This window comes from Dreissena polymorpha, chromosome 3 (genome assembly GCF_020536995.1).
Source record: "Dreissena polymorpha isolate Duluth1 chromosome 3, UMN_Dpol_1.0, whole genome shotgun sequence".
NCBI lineage: Eukaryota > Metazoa > Mollusca > Bivalvia > Myida > Dreissenidae > Dreissena > Dreissena polymorpha.
In genome coordinates, this window is record NC_068357.1 from 49314578 (window position 1) to 49332466 (window position 17889).

Sequence of the window (17889 nt, forward strand, 5' to 3'; positions counted from 1 at the left end):
ACGTTTTCACAAATTAGACATGTATTGAAGTTTGTTATTAAATACTTTATATTGATACGTAAACATTTGAGCAAAATACCTCAATAAAAGAAAAGAATTAAAAATAAGAAAGGAAGTCTTCCTTAACTGGGCTCGATCCACTGACCCTTGGAGTAAAAGCTTAAACCAATGGCCATCAGTGCTCCCATATAGTCAGTGGTTTATTTTATACTTTATATAAGCAATCCTTGTATAACTATAACATAAGAACTCCCCAAATTATTTTTTTCATTATAGACTCTACGCTATATTGATAAATGCAAACATTGGATCTAAAAAGCTGCAATAAAAAAAAAAAAATTGAATAAAAAAATATAAGTAACCCTCAAATGGGCTCGAACCATTGACCCCATGGAGTAAAAGTCTACCGTTTGGACCACTCGGCCCTCCATGCTCATGAGTGATGTGTTTCATACTTTATCAAGTTTATGTAAGCAATCCTCGTATCTCACAAAATATAACGAAAACAGTCGATTAATTTTTTTAATGAACTCGCTGTCAATTCTATAACTATAAGTATACTCAAACCCGGTTGAGTCGCGGGTCGTTTTGACTCGCGGTATTTCATTAGCGCCCTCTGGATTGTGTTTGTAAACAAACCTGCGTGACCTACTTTTGAAATCTGACAGAAAACATCTTTTGCTGCCAGTATGAATAGATTTTTGGTAAGCAACTACCAAAAAACGATTTAAAACATCATTTTAAATAAAAATTATGTAAAAATCCATGTTAAAATGAAATTTCCCTTTCAACTTTTTCACTTTTTAAGTTCGTCTGCTTGCGGTTGCTTAGGTCAGACACTACCAATATTATTCTCTTTGTGAAGGGGTTACACACCACCGATTTTTAAAAATTATTTCGATAGGTCAGGCTCTATAAACACTTCAATATTAAGCTAATAGATTCATCTCTTGAAAGTGACACAGATGACGTATGCTGTGTGTGTAAGAAAAGTAGTCCACCTGCATTGAGGAAGGATGTTTCGGTTGTTTTTTTGTGAAATGGGATGAATGTAGTGTGTGTGCACATTGGGTACATCTGAGCTTCTGCACTGATGTACGTTTCTTGAGGCGAGATAGCTTCTTCAGGTGTCCCCATTGCGCAGAAGAATGAATGAGCATGAACAGTTATTTGAATATTGAGAATTAAAATTAGACACTGCTTGAACATAACTGTGATATTTATTTTATTTGATGTATTAAATTCCATATGTTCTAATTGTTATATACGTTATTGATTGTTACTTTGAATAGTATGTCAGATCTTTATGTTTATTCATGTTAAATTTAATATTAGTGTCGTTTAACCTATTTACCGCGAGTCAACCGGGAGGGAAAATAAACAACAATGGCGGACAGTGGTGTTGTTTTTGTTGATACCGCAGTTAAAATTGAAGGATTTTTGTCATAAAAAGGCTATTTTCCAATGAAGTTAAGTCAGATATGTTTGTCTTTTAAATTATTTATCTGATATTTGAAGATGGTTTCTAGACGCAATTGAATATTCCTTAAGTACCGCGACTCACCCGGGTTGCAGGCTACTCCTATCAGTATGTCAGTAATGGCATCTTTAAATTTAAACAAGTTTTTAAGTACGTTGTGGGAATTCACAGATCTACATTAATTTATGACTTAAAAATATCACTTGTAATCTTGAAAAAGACGAGCTAAAACACACATTTAAATTTTTCCTCTTTACGAGGCGGCCGCCATCTTTTTTTCTAAAGTAGTTCCAAATCCAATATGACGGCCGCCTACGTACATCAGAGAGACGGTGTGGTGTAGCCCACTGTCCGATGCGTTCAGATTGACATCGACTATCTCTGGAATCCTCCGTAAAAAAAAGCGGTGATAGGGTAAAAAACTTACCTGTCTACAAAATGCCTAATATTGTTTTGCTTGGAGGTCATAATATACTAAATAGTTTCCCTTTATAATTCAATGTAAAAGTGACAACTTTAAGCGAAATTAAATGCAACATTTGCACATAGAGACCCCCATAACCATACCTTTTCTTAAAGGCCATTCTAAGCGGAATCGATTAACGCAATAAAAAAGATATGTCATGTTCAAACGAAGACATTCACTTCTTCATTTCTACACCGATTCATTCCCAAATTATACTGAATATATCTTATGACAATACGGTCAATCTCAACTATGCATGGCCCCATTACCAACCCTGGGGTACCCCCTGGGTCAAACATGCGGCGTAGGGATACGCGTCGGCCTCTGCCGCGCCATTTCTAGTTGTTGTTGAATTCAATATGAATTGCTATGAATGGAATAGTGAGAACTGTCTGTGCCTCTTTATTATGGTATTGTTTATCATAAATACCAGTTTAATTTATCATCTAGTGTGAATAGCTTTTACATGAAATGCCAATTGTGTTGTTTTGGAAAGATAATTGCATCTTGTTGTAAATAATGAATAAATCTTTTTTTATTTGAATAATAATGAGATTTTCAATGAATAGCAAACCACTATTTTGTCATTGGATAAATTTCTTAATTTAACGGGCATTGCTTAAACATTTGAGTCTGGCTCTGGGAAAATTGGACTCAATGCACGTGCTCCAAATGTTTTCTCAGATTAGCCTGTACCGTCAGCACAGGCTTATCAGGGACAACACTTTCCGTCAGAGACTTTTTTATCGAAAAATTCAATTTAGCGAAAATTTCATCACTGATTTGTCCTGATTAACACTTGACACACATGCATTAAGACCCATTTTCCCAGACCGAGGATCAATTATGTTGTTGTTGTTTTTCTTGTAATGACTGTGGATGAAGTCATCCATCATGAAAAAGCGTGTCAAAATACTGAATAACCTTTTTTTACAATTTTATAAGAAAATATATGTATTACATGGCATACTGGTTAAATAAATATTAGGATGAAACACACATGACATAAACATCATCTTAAAACAAAATGATCCCTCTAGTCCTGTAGCTAGTGTATCCCACACATACTGCTTATGACTAGAAATATGCAACTTTACCATGACCATACAATTGTTTTCAAAACAATCTATTAACTGGTGCAATATAAGTTAAAAACCAACATATGCATGTGAATTGCACTACTGCATTCAGGGGTCCGTCTTATCAAAGATCGTACGACAATATTAACTTAAGATTGACTTTTGTTATTCTAGAATATAAGTGATTATGATCTGTATGTTTCAAATTAAAACATATAATCATTTCTATATAATTTTGGATTGGTGTGCTAAGATGTTGATTGTGTACATTTCTATCTGAATGTAATGCGGCTATTTTCCAACTTATGTTTTATAAGATATGTTATGTCAAAATACAATTTGTTATGGCTATCTCTTTGAAAAAGGTCAGCAGTGTTTGATTTAGACATTAATCACTGTAACACATAAACTTATGACGACATTATTTATTAATTTATGTATACAATCGTTTTTGAAACATCAGAATAAAATTGTGTATGCATTCCTCTGAATGATTGTCTTGTCATAGAGCTAGGGGGGGTCGAAAAATAGCGTTTAAATGTTTGATGATAGCATACTTATAAACAATAAATGTCAGGCAAAAACAAAAACCTTTCATCATATATTGAGTGTTACAAACATTTGTTACGATAATAAGTGTGCTTCTTCAATCTTCGTTAACAGGGCAATCAATTTCATAAAAGAAACAAAAATATTATAGTAGATAGTCGCATGATGGTATTGTTAAGTTTAGTATGTGCTTCATACAACACTTACTTATACTTGAAGACTAAATAGTATGAATAGACCAGCCACCTAAAACTTCCTTATTAAGGAGAACACTCATAGTTCTTTTATATGGTTCAGGCATGTGTCTCAATAGAAACACTATAATACAATCTGCAAAACTTCCTTCGTTAATCCGCGGATAGTAGTTATTTGATTGTTTAAATCGATATGTTAAAGAGACCAAACCAATAGCTTAAGCTTGCAGTATTTTTAATTTACAATTAGCTTTATCGATTTAAAAACATGGTGGTATATAATTATTATAATAACGAGTATAAAGTTATATGCATGAATGTCTTGTCTTAGAGGGAAGTGACATTTATAAATTTTGATAACATATGTCATGAATATCATCTTGTGGGAATTGTTTTAAAGTGTTTTACACTATGTTACAATACTAGCTTATAAGTGATAACAATGTATTATCTAAAACAACTATTTAGCAGACCAAGGTTTCATAGAAAACAAAGTTCTTCCAATATATTCTCAAATTGGTGGTATTGTTTAGTTGGGTGTGTGTGCTTAAGGCATCACTTAGTTTCAAGTGAACAATTCTCTTTATCAGTCGCCGAGTACTTTAAACGCTTTGATATTAAGAAGAACTATCACAGTCTTCAAGAGGCGGTTTAAGTGCGCAGTTATTGCTCTGTATTAAATTACGTCCATCATTTTTTATTTATAAAAACAAGTCACCGTTATGTAGTATAATGATAGATTAGAGAGATAATAACTGTTACGTAGTCAGATATGACACTTGCTGATCTAAGTTTCTATACTTTTTTCACAGAAATATGATCTCCTTTGATCATCTAAGTACCATCTTTATGGGAAATCTTCACCCCCCCCCCATTATCCTACATGTACTAACATCTTGATGTGTTTGTTCGTATGTGTTTATGCCCGTGTATTTAACTTACATTGAGGCAAAGATACACTTAATTATGCTTCCTGGGTTTCACCAGTACTAGGCTAGGGCTCTGCAGTCTCGCCAGAGGACACTCCCATGAAAAAAATCAGCACCGCATGTGAGGATCATACCCAGGACCCCTGAGTTACAAACCGTAAACATTAACTGGGTCACTGAGCTACACATTATAGATGCAAAGAAAAACAAGATCGATCTACCATTTAAGTCTATAAAAGAAAAATCTTCATTAAATGTGTCTGTATGAAGACACCTATTAAGTAACTGTTCAACCCGTACTGTGGTCAAATAAAACCCATTTTGGTCAACTTATTCCTGTTTTTTTTGGTCAACTGGTACCTTTCCAAAGTCATCTCGAACCCAATATACAGAAATAGGTGTAAGATGGTTAACATATATTGATTATAGTAAAAAACAGTATCAGAAATATAAACATTTGAAATGAAAAAGGGAAACCATTAAATTCCAGAAAACATAATTATTTTTGTTCGTTAATGAGGTAACTGTACATACTTTTTTTATCACATTGCTTTCCATTTTAATTAGCTCTGTAAATGGATTTCCATGCCGTATTGGGGATAAACTAGTAAAAAAACAATTAAAATGAATAATTTGAATAAGATACAATTTTACCAACCTAGGTACGATTTTATTAGATAAAGACAGTGTTACGAAGATATGCGATGAAAAAAGTATGAAATAAATAGTTAAATTCAGACAAGCCAATAGTTAGACGTTTTGATCATCGTAAGCCACCTTCGGTACAATGATACTATGGCCGTATGACGTGTAAATGAAAACAAGATTACGCCCATTAACTTCAAATAGACCTTAATCACAAACCAAATGACAACTCAACGTTCGAAATGGGGATTACAATCGTATGCAATTTACCTAATAAACAAGTACAATAAACAAATAACCTTTACCTGAATAAGAACAGTGGAAAATACGTTCGAAACGACGCAGTACAGTAATTCATCTGGTAGATGTATAATACCACACCGTTCTAAATATTAACCTTTTACGAAAACTACCGAAAACTACAGAAAACTCTGGTTCTCCGCCGTGTATGAATTCAGTATTACTAATGCATTCGTCTTATGCATTCGGCTTACTTCATGTGAGCTGCTGCCTTGTGCTGATTCATTTCGCTTAGCAGAACTTACAAAAAATGCCAGTTTCTATCAAAAGTAAGTGTTGAAATGATAATAGTTCAGCAACAAGAAGATAGCCACATGAGCAATTTAACAGAAATAATTCATTTGTCATTAATTCGAAAGAATGCATGATTAACATACATCGAGTAAACATTAAAAAGAAATATGCACGCAACATTTCACTTACTGATAGAAAACAAGCATAAAAACGCAAGAAAGACGCAGTTATTTTGTAACAAATAAAATAAAGCAAAATGCAATTGTCATTTAGCAGTATGCAATTGTCATTAAGCAATATGTAATTGTCATTTGGCAACATGAATGGACTGGCGGATATTCCCTTCCATAGCTACAATGCTTAATACGTTCATGGATGTTATAATTGAGCACTCTCAACATACCCATATATCCAGGTCTCATTGTTACCTTTGCATTGACCGCATTGTGGACTGTGACTAATTCAAAAGGTTCATTATCTTAATAACATCAATACTGCTTCCTTAAACGCTTTGATACCAGAATGGATATCTATGAACATTCTTCATAATCTCACATCAACTCATGTTGACACATGGACCTACTTTATGACTTATTCAGAAGTTTCAAAGCCTTGGTTATCCAAAAGATTTGATTTACTAAAAGGGTAAATGTCTTCTAACATCAATACTGATTGGAACAATGCATTGAAGCTTGCATTGATGAAATCTATGAACACGTTCACTCACTTCTCCTTTGAATTGACATTAACCTACTGTTGAACGTATTCTAAACGGCTCTGTTACTTCCATCCAACACTCTGCAAACTCACATTACCTGACTTTGATATTACCGTATATAGCACTTAAACTTTCTCATATAGGCATATCAAACGACATAGATGAGGTTTAAAATGTCGGCATCGGTCAGTTGAAAGCGATAAATAATTGTTAACCAACATTTGCATTTGAATCAGGATTTTTTTATAAAGTTTATTTAATAATTTTTATATTGTACCCTAAGTCAAATATTGTTAACCTCAACGAAAAGTTATTTTGAACAAATTAACACCAATCAACAAAATAGTTCGTATTTGTTGCAGCACCATAATTGTGACTGTGTGCCGCATGAACGAATTTGCACAGACTCATGGGCATTATACAAAACTTTTCATGTTGTATGTGCATAAAGGCCCGGTCACACCGAGGTAACGGACGAGAAACGGACATAAAATCATTTTATCCGTTCTTGTCCGTTCTTTATCCGTTTAATGTCCGTTTCATATCCGGTGAATCCGCTCCTTGTTCGGCGATGTCCGGTGACATCCGTTCCGTCCGTTGGAAAGTTTTGAGCATGTTCAAAATTTTCCACCGGATAAAACGGACAATGACCTCCGTTTGATTTGCGGTCTTCATACGTTAGTTTACGGTTTGTTCGGAACTCGTGCGTTACACCTCCTATACGTATCCGGTTCATGTCCGTTAATGTCCGGTTGTCCTGGTCCACCACCGGACAACTACCGGACTAATACCAGACTTGCAACGGATAAACCGCACCGTTCCGGACACAAAACGCATGCTCAACAGATAAAAACGGACAGCTAACGTATACAAAAGTGCGAGAAGTGTGGCGGAACAAAACTGAAGTATCATTTCATATTGGTACGCTTTGTGAGAAGGACGTGTAAAATGGAGTGTCACGCTCGAATTTAATTAGAGTGTCAAGCCACCTTCGTGCAGGCTCAGATTGGCCTTTTGGATGCTAATCAGGCCATGCATCGTCTTGCTCAAAAGAGAGCAAGGAGACGAAAGCAGCGCAGATGGTGGATCAGGGCTTGGCTGGGCCCCGAGCGGAGGAGTCAGTTCGGTCTGTATGGCTAACTTATGGTCGAACTACGACGAGAGGACCAACGCGCATTCATCAACTTCATGAGAATGCCACCCGAGATGTTTGATGAGATTTTCGCACGAGTAGGCCCAAGGATAACGAAACAGCGCAACAACTACAGACTTCCAATTGAACCAGGGATGAAGCTAGCAATTGCGATGCGGCATCTTGTTTCTGGTTCAAAGTACCGTGGTATGCGATTCGGCTGGAGGGTACCCCACAACACTATTTCTCTTCTCGTGCCAGAAGTAAGTACCGGTTAATTTACTATAGTGTTAAAATTAATTTAAAAAAAAACACTTCTGTTAGACATTTTAATATATTTATATATTTTAATGTCTACTTCTTTCATCATTTTATATGAATTGTACTGTGTTTTGTTATTGGTATAGGATAAAAGGCTTATAGATGAGTGCGCGCACTACAACACTAACCTCCTAAATTGTATATTACCAGTAGTACTGTCTTGTGCGCATATCTTGAAATGTACACAGTTATAAGAACTGTTTATTAAGTAGTATAGTTTTACCACTTATCATCAACTCGCTAAAAGTCATGGATTATCTACTGTGTCATACACTTATAATGCACGCTAGCTTATCATACTGTTACTTTTACACGTCAGGTTTTTAGAGCAGTCATAGATGAGTATGCTGACAAGGTGATGCCGTTGCCAACAACAGCTTCCGATTGGACGCGAATAGCTGACGGCTTCATGGACAGATGGAATTTCCCCCATACGCTTGGTGCTAGTGATTGCAAACATATTGCCTGCAAATTTCCACCAAGATCCGGGTCTACGTATTTTAACTACAAGAAGTACTTCTCCGTTGTCCTGCTAGCTCTGGTGGATTCTGACTACAATTTCGTCTGGGCTGACATTGGAGGCCGTGGTGCTGCATCCGATGCACAGATGTGGAACGAGTCAGACCTGAAGGCAGCAGCTGAGAACGGAGACCTTGACCTGCCAGAACCTGAAGCTTTGTCACATGATTCTTAGGATGTACCCTTCTTTTTTATCGGTAAGAATATATAAAAGTGTTCGACAGGCCAAGATTTATTTATTTATTTATTTATGTTATTTTTGGCATACGTGTACATAAACATTCGTGATAAAGAAACAAACAAGCATATACATTAAAAACAAAGCAAATAAAATTATGATACTTTAGAATATAAATAAAGCATTCCATAATATTAAAAATTCATATGATCAATAAATAGCATGTAATGCGCACCTATATAAGGGATAACACAAAAAAAATGAAAAGATTCATCTTATTTCAATTGTGGTCCCAGTTTATACCGATTTATAACGATTAATATCAACTTGCCCAGTCTTAGGTTATTGTTTAATTCTAAGTTGTTTTTTGGTGTTGCGAGGCGTCTCCATAATATGTTAATACACAAAGTAAAATAAACAGATTCAGCTATATTTTATTATGTATGGATGGATGAATAGATGCATGCATGCATTTATACGTATGTGCGAGCTTGCATGCGTGTATGCATGTATAGTTGTATGTATGTCCATCCGTCTATCTGTATGTATGTATGTTTGAATGTGCATTATTATGTGAATGTATATTATGTGATCAAACATTATGAAGAGAATCGTGTGTTTTATCCACTTTCAGGCGACGACGTATTTGGCTTACGTACGTACATGCAAAATCCATACAGTCAAAGAACGTTGTCCAAAGACGAACGGGTTTTCAAGTATATGCTGTCCAGGGCACGAAGAGTCGTTGAGAACGCGTTTGGCATCCGTGCGAAAGGTTTCAAGTCCTGATGAGCACTATGCAACATCGACCATCAACCATCAGACTCATTGTTATCACCTGTTCTTTTCTCCGCAACCTTATGCGAATAAGGTACCCGCGGATGCAGAACCGCCTCCTAGACCGTTATGACAGAAACCAGCACGTGATACCCGGCGAGTGGAGACGTGGCCGCCAGATGCAGGATTGCCGTGTTGTCCAAGCGCCAAACAGAGACAACCGTTTTTATACGTTGGTGTTCGGTACTTTTCCGTTTTTTTAACGTTGGGAGAACGTTTTGTCCGGTACTAATGCGTTACACTTCCGTTTTATCCGGTAGAAGTCCGTTACTCGCACGGTAATATCCGTTAGCCGACCGTTAATTATCCGGTACATATCTGTTAAACGTACGTTTTTTTCCCGTTACATCGCCGGTACTTTTGCGGTTATTGTGTGTTTCCTACACCAATTGCGAGAGTCTTGAGCGGAAGAGCAGGTAAATTGTATCACCGGATAACCAAAATCTGCATATTTTGTCCGTTTTCTCTCCGTTACATGTCCGTTTGTCGGTCTGACCGGGCCTTTAAGGAATTTTCTCCTATACAAAAGAGCAAGAGGGCCATGATGGCCCTGTATCGCTCCACTGTTTTTATGCGAAAAAAGATTGCAATGCGCATGGGTTGAAATGTACTCAAGCATGTGACTTTCTCTTTCTATTCCTCGACCCACTGGGCGCTTAAAGTTGGAAGCTTGAGCATTTTTATATATGGAAAACGTTACTACGGTGTTAACTAAACAGACTAAAAAGCCCGGGAATTGTCGCACAGGTCCTTTGCTTATAACGTAGGTACATTTATCTCTCCAAAAGATATTGTCGTTCTATTTCACATATTTTTAGATGCTGAAGATCAAATCTACGCATATTCTACAAGATTAATGAAAGTTCCTTCATTCAATTATGAATCTTTTTCTAAAATTCCAAAAAGTGTTTGTAGGTTTCAAAGTTTCTGTTATTTATATAGTTCATGACATATGCAAAATACCTAATGACGTAGATCACCTGAACTTTACTTCATTCTTGAGGCATTCGTGAGTGTAGCAGGATTGTTAGTTCGTGGTGAAGACATTGTTTATTGTACAAAGAAGATATTTGCCTGAGGAAACACATGTTCTTACTTCAATTCCTTTGTAAGAAGTCACCATCTGATCTAAAATGGCACTAAATGAAAGGGTTTTATCTCATGTTTACAAGAAAATCAGAAGAAAACAACAAAATCGACTTTTTTTCCCACAGCTTCGTGATCCAATTTCCAATGGTCTGTATAAACATTGATTTCCAAAAAATAAAATAAATAGTTGTGCATCTGCTTACATGTATTGATAGATTTTTTATTGATAAACATCTCCCATGCTTCAAAAAATAAAGATAATGTCTACAAATGGACGCAAGACTTGATTCCCATGCATGCATGTAGGTTTGTTGTTGTTGTTGTGACCTTGGAACTAATTATGTAAACTACGTCTTAGACTGGCCCGCGCATATGCAGAAATGTTTTCGATCGTGCTTTTGAACTGATGGGTTATCATATTAACGGCAAAAAAGCTTATGAATTTAATTTCTTTGTAGATATGGGATGATTAAGTACCAAATGCCATTCTCGACCTTCCAATAGACCATAACTCCTTCTGAAGAGTTTGTTTTCGTTTTGAAAACAGGACTTCCGGTTTCAAAAAGGAGAAATTGCTCACGATGAGCAATTTCTCCTTTTATCACAATGATTTCTACCCCACCCAGCCAATTTATAAATAGTCCTTTACAGTATCATTAAATTTTCTCGTCTGCAATCTCTTTCAATTTGGGACAGTCCAAAATGTGTCGTTTGGTAAAGGGTTAACATTTATGGATAGTTAACATGTTGGTCTACCTTTCACGCTCGACATGTATGCATTTATCTCTTATAATTAAAAAGTTATTCCAAGTGTATTTTGATAAACTTTTAGTTTGAGAAGAAAATAGTTTATTCATCCCGTAATGTGTCACGTAATCGTTCATAGTTCATGGACGACACATAGTTACTAGCAATGTTCATTACTCTTAAATTACTGGTGTGTAGCCTATCGTTCAATATCTCGTCACGCGCGTATTGCCATGATGACGAGATTTGGATTAACTACCAGTTTTCCGTGTCGCGCATGGGACAAGTCCGCCCCTTTCTATTAATGTTAATTTCTCTGCATAATGTGGGATAAAATATTCAATAATACCATATATCAGTTTCTAGTCCAATTTAATGTCTGACATAACTAATATTTTCAATTATACAAATACGTTGTGATTGCTACATGATTGTGTCTTTTTCCATCTGTTCACCTCTAGATCTAAATGCTAACTTATTATTTTCCTCCAACATTTGCCCCGTGAAACTCAGATATGAATTCCATTGGTCAGTGTTCTATACGTGCTTAGTGCTGCTTGTTTCTGTACAAATATTGTGTGTAACTAAGGCAAACAAACACCACCGCCTACCGCTTTAGGAGAGGATGTTTAAAGAAAACGTTAACGCACGCACGGATGGACGCACGCACGGAAGCAGGCACGACGGACACAGGACCATGACATAAGCCTCGCTGGCCTCTGGCCAGTGGAGCTAAAAATCAATTGTGATTGAATTAAACTCCTAAAAAGTACAAAAGTGCACATGGGTTTCATGGTAATTTCCTGCAATTGAAGGTTGCGCAAATAATGTAGCATGTACAGCATGACTTAAGCCCTATGCTAAGACACTGGTTCGTACATGTTGCATTCATTTTAAGCGTAAATCCAATAGTTTATTATTTGTTGTGTAATAATAACTGAACAGTACCCAAGTCGCAACCACTTTATTATGCCATTTACGCACGTTAAATGAGAATAGTAACGTCCCATTTCCAACATATACCTTGATATCACTACACTTTTTTTGTCAGTATGACATTGTAGGTAAGAAATACGCATGTCCCGATTGGGACTCAATAAAATCAAGTCTTTCAATAAAATATTTCACCACAAGTGACTTCTATATTTGTCTGAAAAATGTTTAACGCTTTTTCCTGTAAATAAAAAAAAAACAGAATTGTATTTATGTCGTTTGTTTTTCATATATATTTGTTATATGCCAAGCCACGAGGTCAAATGTCTTACTATTTGCATTATATTTGAAATTTGATCTTAAAATATAACATGCATGCCAAAAAGCATATATGCAAATGATGAAATAAAAAAAAAACATCAAATTATTGTTATTGTATTTGTATAAACCTTAAATATAAAATCATGGTATATAGTGGGTCGGAAAGGATCTTAATTATTTCCTTCAATCCATTTATGAATAATTATGTGTACAAATACTAATTTAAAAATACATAAGTATGCACATGTTGATACAATTAAGACTGCAGTTTGTGGTGATCTAATTATATCATAAAGTTAATAGTCTCTATATGTTCATTTATGTGGTGTATGTATTAACGTATACATTTTTGAGATGGGAGGCATTTGCTATAAAAAAAGGTATATATCATAACCACCGCAAAAACAGGGCATTCAAATACTGACTACATAGTGTATTATGGCTATAAAATAATAAAACGGAGAACTATATTATGTTAGTGTATATTCTATTGAATTGTTTTTTTTCTGAAAATGTAAAGACACGTGCACTATTATAGCATCTCCTTTCGGGACCTCTTTTATTTCTACTAAGGAGAAAAGGAATCGTGTTTTAAATCTAAGTGAGACTCCTTCTTATTGAACAGAATTGCAATAATTTAGTCAATGAGCATGTCCTAAGTTTTCAAGACCTTTTAAATATTATAATACCATGCATTGTTTATGTGTAAATTTTATTCGTTCATTCAACAACCTTCCAAACATACACCAAATAATTCGAAAACATACCGATAAACTATATCAATCAGACCGAAGGAAAAATGTATTCCCAGTTATACCAATAGTTGCATACAGACGAGATAGAAATATTGGTGACATTTTAGTACATGGAAAACATAAAAAGAAATAAACAAGACTATTGTCAAGCAATATAAGTCCCCTACCGGCTCCACCATTGTCAGAAATTCCACCATTTTTAGATTATTTTTGTATATATTTGTTGCCATAGCAACCAGAATTTTTGACGTAGGAACAAAATGAAATGACGTGCATAATGTCCATATTGCCAACTATCCATGTTTCAAGTTTCATGAAAAAATATTAAGAACTTTAAAAGTTATCGCAGGATCCAGAAAACCACCATTTCAGCAGTATTTCTAGTCTATTTGTTGCCATAGCAACCAGAATTTTTGACGTAGGAACGAAATGAAATGACGTGCATAATGTCCATATTGACATCTACTTATGTTCCAAGTTTCCTGAAACAAGAGGGCCATGATGGCCCTGTATCGCTCCACTGTTTTTTCTTTGCGAAAAAAACGTGTAATGCGCATGGGTTGAAATGTACTCAAGCATGTGACTTTCTCTTTCTATCCCTCGTCCCACTGAGCGCATAAAGTTGGAAGGGTGAGCATTTTTATATATGGAAAAAGTTACTACCGTGTTAACTAAACAGACAAAAAAGCCCAGGAATTGTTGCACAGGTCCTTTGCTTATAACGTAGGTACATTTATCTCTCCAAAAGATATTGTCGTTCTTTCTATTTCCTATCGTTCTACATATTTTTAGATGCTGAAGATCATATCTACGCATTTGATTTGAAACAGATTCACAAGACCCATAGGAATCAAAATGCCTTAACCCTTTACCAAACAACACATTTTGGACTTTCCCAATTTGAAAGAGGTTGCAGACGTCAATTGAATTAAAATGGAATATGAAGGAAATGATCAGGTAGGGTAGAAATAATTGTGATAAAAGGAGAAATTGCTTATCAACCCACACATCCCTAAGACCAACAGGCCTGAGAATATTATGATAATCTAAAGATTATTTCTTTATATTTATAAATGTATTTAACTAAGTAATACATTTGACTTCTAAGATCAATTCATAACTTGTATTAAGAAAATTATAAAATGGTCAGAAATATATATGGATTGTTGAGCAATTGACAATCATTTCAACAATTCATGATCAGTCACTATTCACAAATGGAACAATGAATCATTAGTTATTAAAAAGCAGCATATACGATAGTTAAGAACATTGCACTTCATTAATTTCAACACCTTCTCTTGGATAAAAAGTTTGAGTTTACCGTGCAGTATCATATATTGACTTTCCTTGAAATAATTATGTTCATGGAAGTTGTGTTTTTAAAATCAATAATATATTATTAAACTGGTTTTAACACTACACAGACATGAAATTAACATGTCATCCAAAATATTTTCATCCGGATATATGGTCACTTTCGACATATTTAAATAAAACCCGACTTTTTTCAGTTTATAAGAAAAACATTCATAACACATGTTCTTACTTCAATGCCTTTGTAAGCAGTCACCATCTGACCTAAAATGGCACTAAATGACAGGGTTTTATCTCATGTTTACAAGATGTTGATGTTGTTGTTGGGCACAGCCAAACGGCCGCAGTAATATCCACTGGTAAACGTCATATGTTCAGTTTTGTGACCCCCGGGGCCGGGTCAAATTTGAGCCCAGGGGAATAATTTGAACAAATTTGGTAGAGGACTATTAGATATCACTACATACCAAATTTAGTAGCCCTAGGCTCTATAATTAAGAACAAGAAGATTTTTAAAGTTTGCACAAAATAGGCCTTATATAAGCAAATTTTCGATTTTTTGACCCCCCAGGGCAGGGTCAAATTTGACCCCAGGGGCATAATTTGAACAAACTTGGTAGAGGACTATTAGATGTCACTACATACCAAATTTGGTAGCCCTAGGCCCAATGGTTATGGACAAGAAGATTTTTAAAGTTTTCTCAAAATAGGCCTTATATAAGCAAATTTTCAATTTTTTGACCCCCCGGGGCAGGGTCAAATTTGACCCCAGGGGCATAATTTGAACAAACTTGGTAGAGGACAATAAGATGTCACTACATACCAAATTTTGTAGCCCTATGCCATACGGTTATGGACAAGAAGATTTTTAAAGTTTACACAAAGTAGGCCTTATATAAGCAAATGTTCAATTTTTTTACCTCCAGGGGCAGGGTCAAATTAGACCCCAGGGGCATAATTTGAACAAACTTGATAGAGGACAATAAGATGTCACTACATACAAAATTTGGTAGCCCTAGGCCCAATGGTTATGGACAAGAAGATTTTTAAAGTTTGCACAAAATAGGCCTTATATAAGCAAATTTTCAATTTTTTAACCCCCTGGGGCAGAGTCAAATTTGACCCCAGGGGCATAATTTAAACAAACTTGGTAGAGGACTATAAGATGTCACTACATAGCAAATTTAGTAGCCCTAGGCCCAATGGTTACGGAAAAGAAGATTTTTAAAGTTTGCACAAAATAGGCCTTATATAAGCAAATTTTCAATTTTTTACCCCCCCCCCCCCCGGGGCAGGGTCAAATTTGACACCAGGGGCATAATTTAAACAAACTTGGTAGAGGACTATAAGATGTCACTACATACCAAATTTGGTAGCCCTAGGCCCAATGGTTATGGACAAGAAGATTTTTAAAGCTTGCACAAAATAGGCCTTGTATAAGCAAATTTTCAATTTTTTAACCCCCCGGGGCAGGGTCAAATTTGACCCCAGGGGCATAATTTGAACAAACTTGGTAGAGGACAATAAGATGTCACTACATACCGAATTTTGTAGCCCTATGCCATACGGTTATGGACAAGAAGATTTTTAAAGTTTGCACAAATAGGCCTTATATAAGCAAATTTTCAATGTTTTGACCCCCCGGGGCAGGGTAAAATTTAACCCCAGGGGCATAATTTGAACAAACTTGGTAGAGGACTATAAGATGTCACTACATAGCAAATTTGGTAGCCCTAGGCCCAATGGTTACGTACAAGAAGATTTTTAAAGTTTGCACAAAATAGGCCTTATATAAGCAAATTTTCAATTTTTTGACCCCCCGGGGCAGGGTCAAATTTGACCCCAGGGGCATAATTTGAACAAACTTGGTAGAGGACTATAAGATGTCAATACATACCAAATTTGGTAGCCCTAGGCCTAATGCTTATGGACAAGAATATTTATAAAGTTTGCACAAAATAGGCCTTATATAAGCAAATTTTCAATTTTTTGACCCCCGGGGCAGGGTCAAATTTGACCCCAGGGGCATAATTTGAACAAATTTGAAAGAGGTTCACCACAGGAACATTCCTGAGAAATTTCAGCAGATTTGGACGAGTAGTTTAGGACAAGAAGATGTTTAAAGAAAAAGTTAACGCACGCACGCACGGACGCACACACGACGGACACAGGACCATGACATAAGCCCCGCTGGCCTTTGGCCAGTGGAGCTAAAAATATTAAGAACTTTTAAAGTTATCGCAGGATCCAGAAAAGTGTGACAGACAGACAGACAGACTGACTGACAGACGGAGCGCAAACCATAAGTCCCCTCCGGTGAAACCGGTAGGGGACTAACAAGCATTTTCAACAAATACCAAAATCATGCAAGACATATTGTATAGTCTGTAAAATGTTAAAAAGAGGTTTACATAACAACCCAATAAGTGAAATTCCAAATGAAGCAATAAAACTAAACTGTTACATTTACAATTTGGTATACGGTATATTTTGTATTAAATGCCAGAAGAATGTATACGTAGAAGAAACAAGCAGATTGTTTAAGGAACGTGCCAAAGAACACAAGGCTAACATGCGGATAAGGAGAGATAAACCAATCTCAGAACATTTCAATGGTGCTGGCCACAAAGGGCATGACATGGGTATATCAGTGCTAACAAAAATACGATTTTGATGAGGTATTTTAACATTTTTCAAAATTATTGTTTATCATCATGACCTTTTTAATGAATTTTGGTGTCCAGTGTCCGTAAGTTCACAGAAGCAGGTTGCATGTTCGTTCTCCAGACATTTTTAATGAAGTACTGAGAGGATGAAACAATACTTCATAACAAAATATACCATGATATAGGCCTTGTACAGAATACGTGGATCATAACTCTGTCTTCTGTCAAAACTTTTTTTCGGGGCATTCCCGTATTGTAAATGTCATTTTTATACGCCCGTATAAAATACGGGACGTATTATGCGAAACCCCTTGGCGGGCGGGCGGGCGGCGGGCGGGCGGCGGGCGGCGGGCGGAAGGCATCACTTTGTCCGGACTCTAATTCAAATTGTATTCATCCGATCTTCACCAAACTTGGTCAGCAGTTGCATCTAGTTGATATCTAGGCCAAGTTCGAATATGGGTCATGCCGGGTCAAAAA

At 36.0% G+C, this 17889-nt stretch overlaps 2 protein-coding genes across 2 annotated transcripts in view; both read left to right on the forward strand.

Annotated features, from left to right (window-relative positions):
- The first annotated feature begins 606 nt into the window (after positions 1–606).
- LOC127874072 (ATP-dependent DNA helicase PIF1-like) overlaps positions 607–17889 on the forward strand; it is a 49469-nt gene continuing 32186 nt past the window's right edge. The window contains exon 1 of the mRNA XM_052418185.1: positions 607–704. The gene's annotated coding sequence lies outside the window, so the exon portion shown is untranslated. The remainder of the gene's footprint in view (positions 705–17889) is intronic.
- On the forward strand, positions 7738–8741 carry LOC127872210 (uncharacterized). Its single transcript, XM_052415539.1, has 2 exons — positions 7738–7989; positions 8367–8741. Exons 1-2 carry the CDS (start codon positions 7738–7740, stop codon positions 8739–8741), a joined length of 627 nt encoding a protein of 208 aa, XP_052271499.1.

Coding starts and splice junctions, on each gene's coding strand:
- LOC127872210 (XM_052415539.1), top strand. CDS start 7,738: ATGGTCGAACTACGACGAGAGGACCAACGCGCATTCATCAACTTCATG. Junction 7,990..8,366: donor TTTCTCTTCTCGTGCCAGAA/GTAAGTACCGGT, acceptor TTTACACGTCAG/GTTTTTAGAGCAGTCATAGA.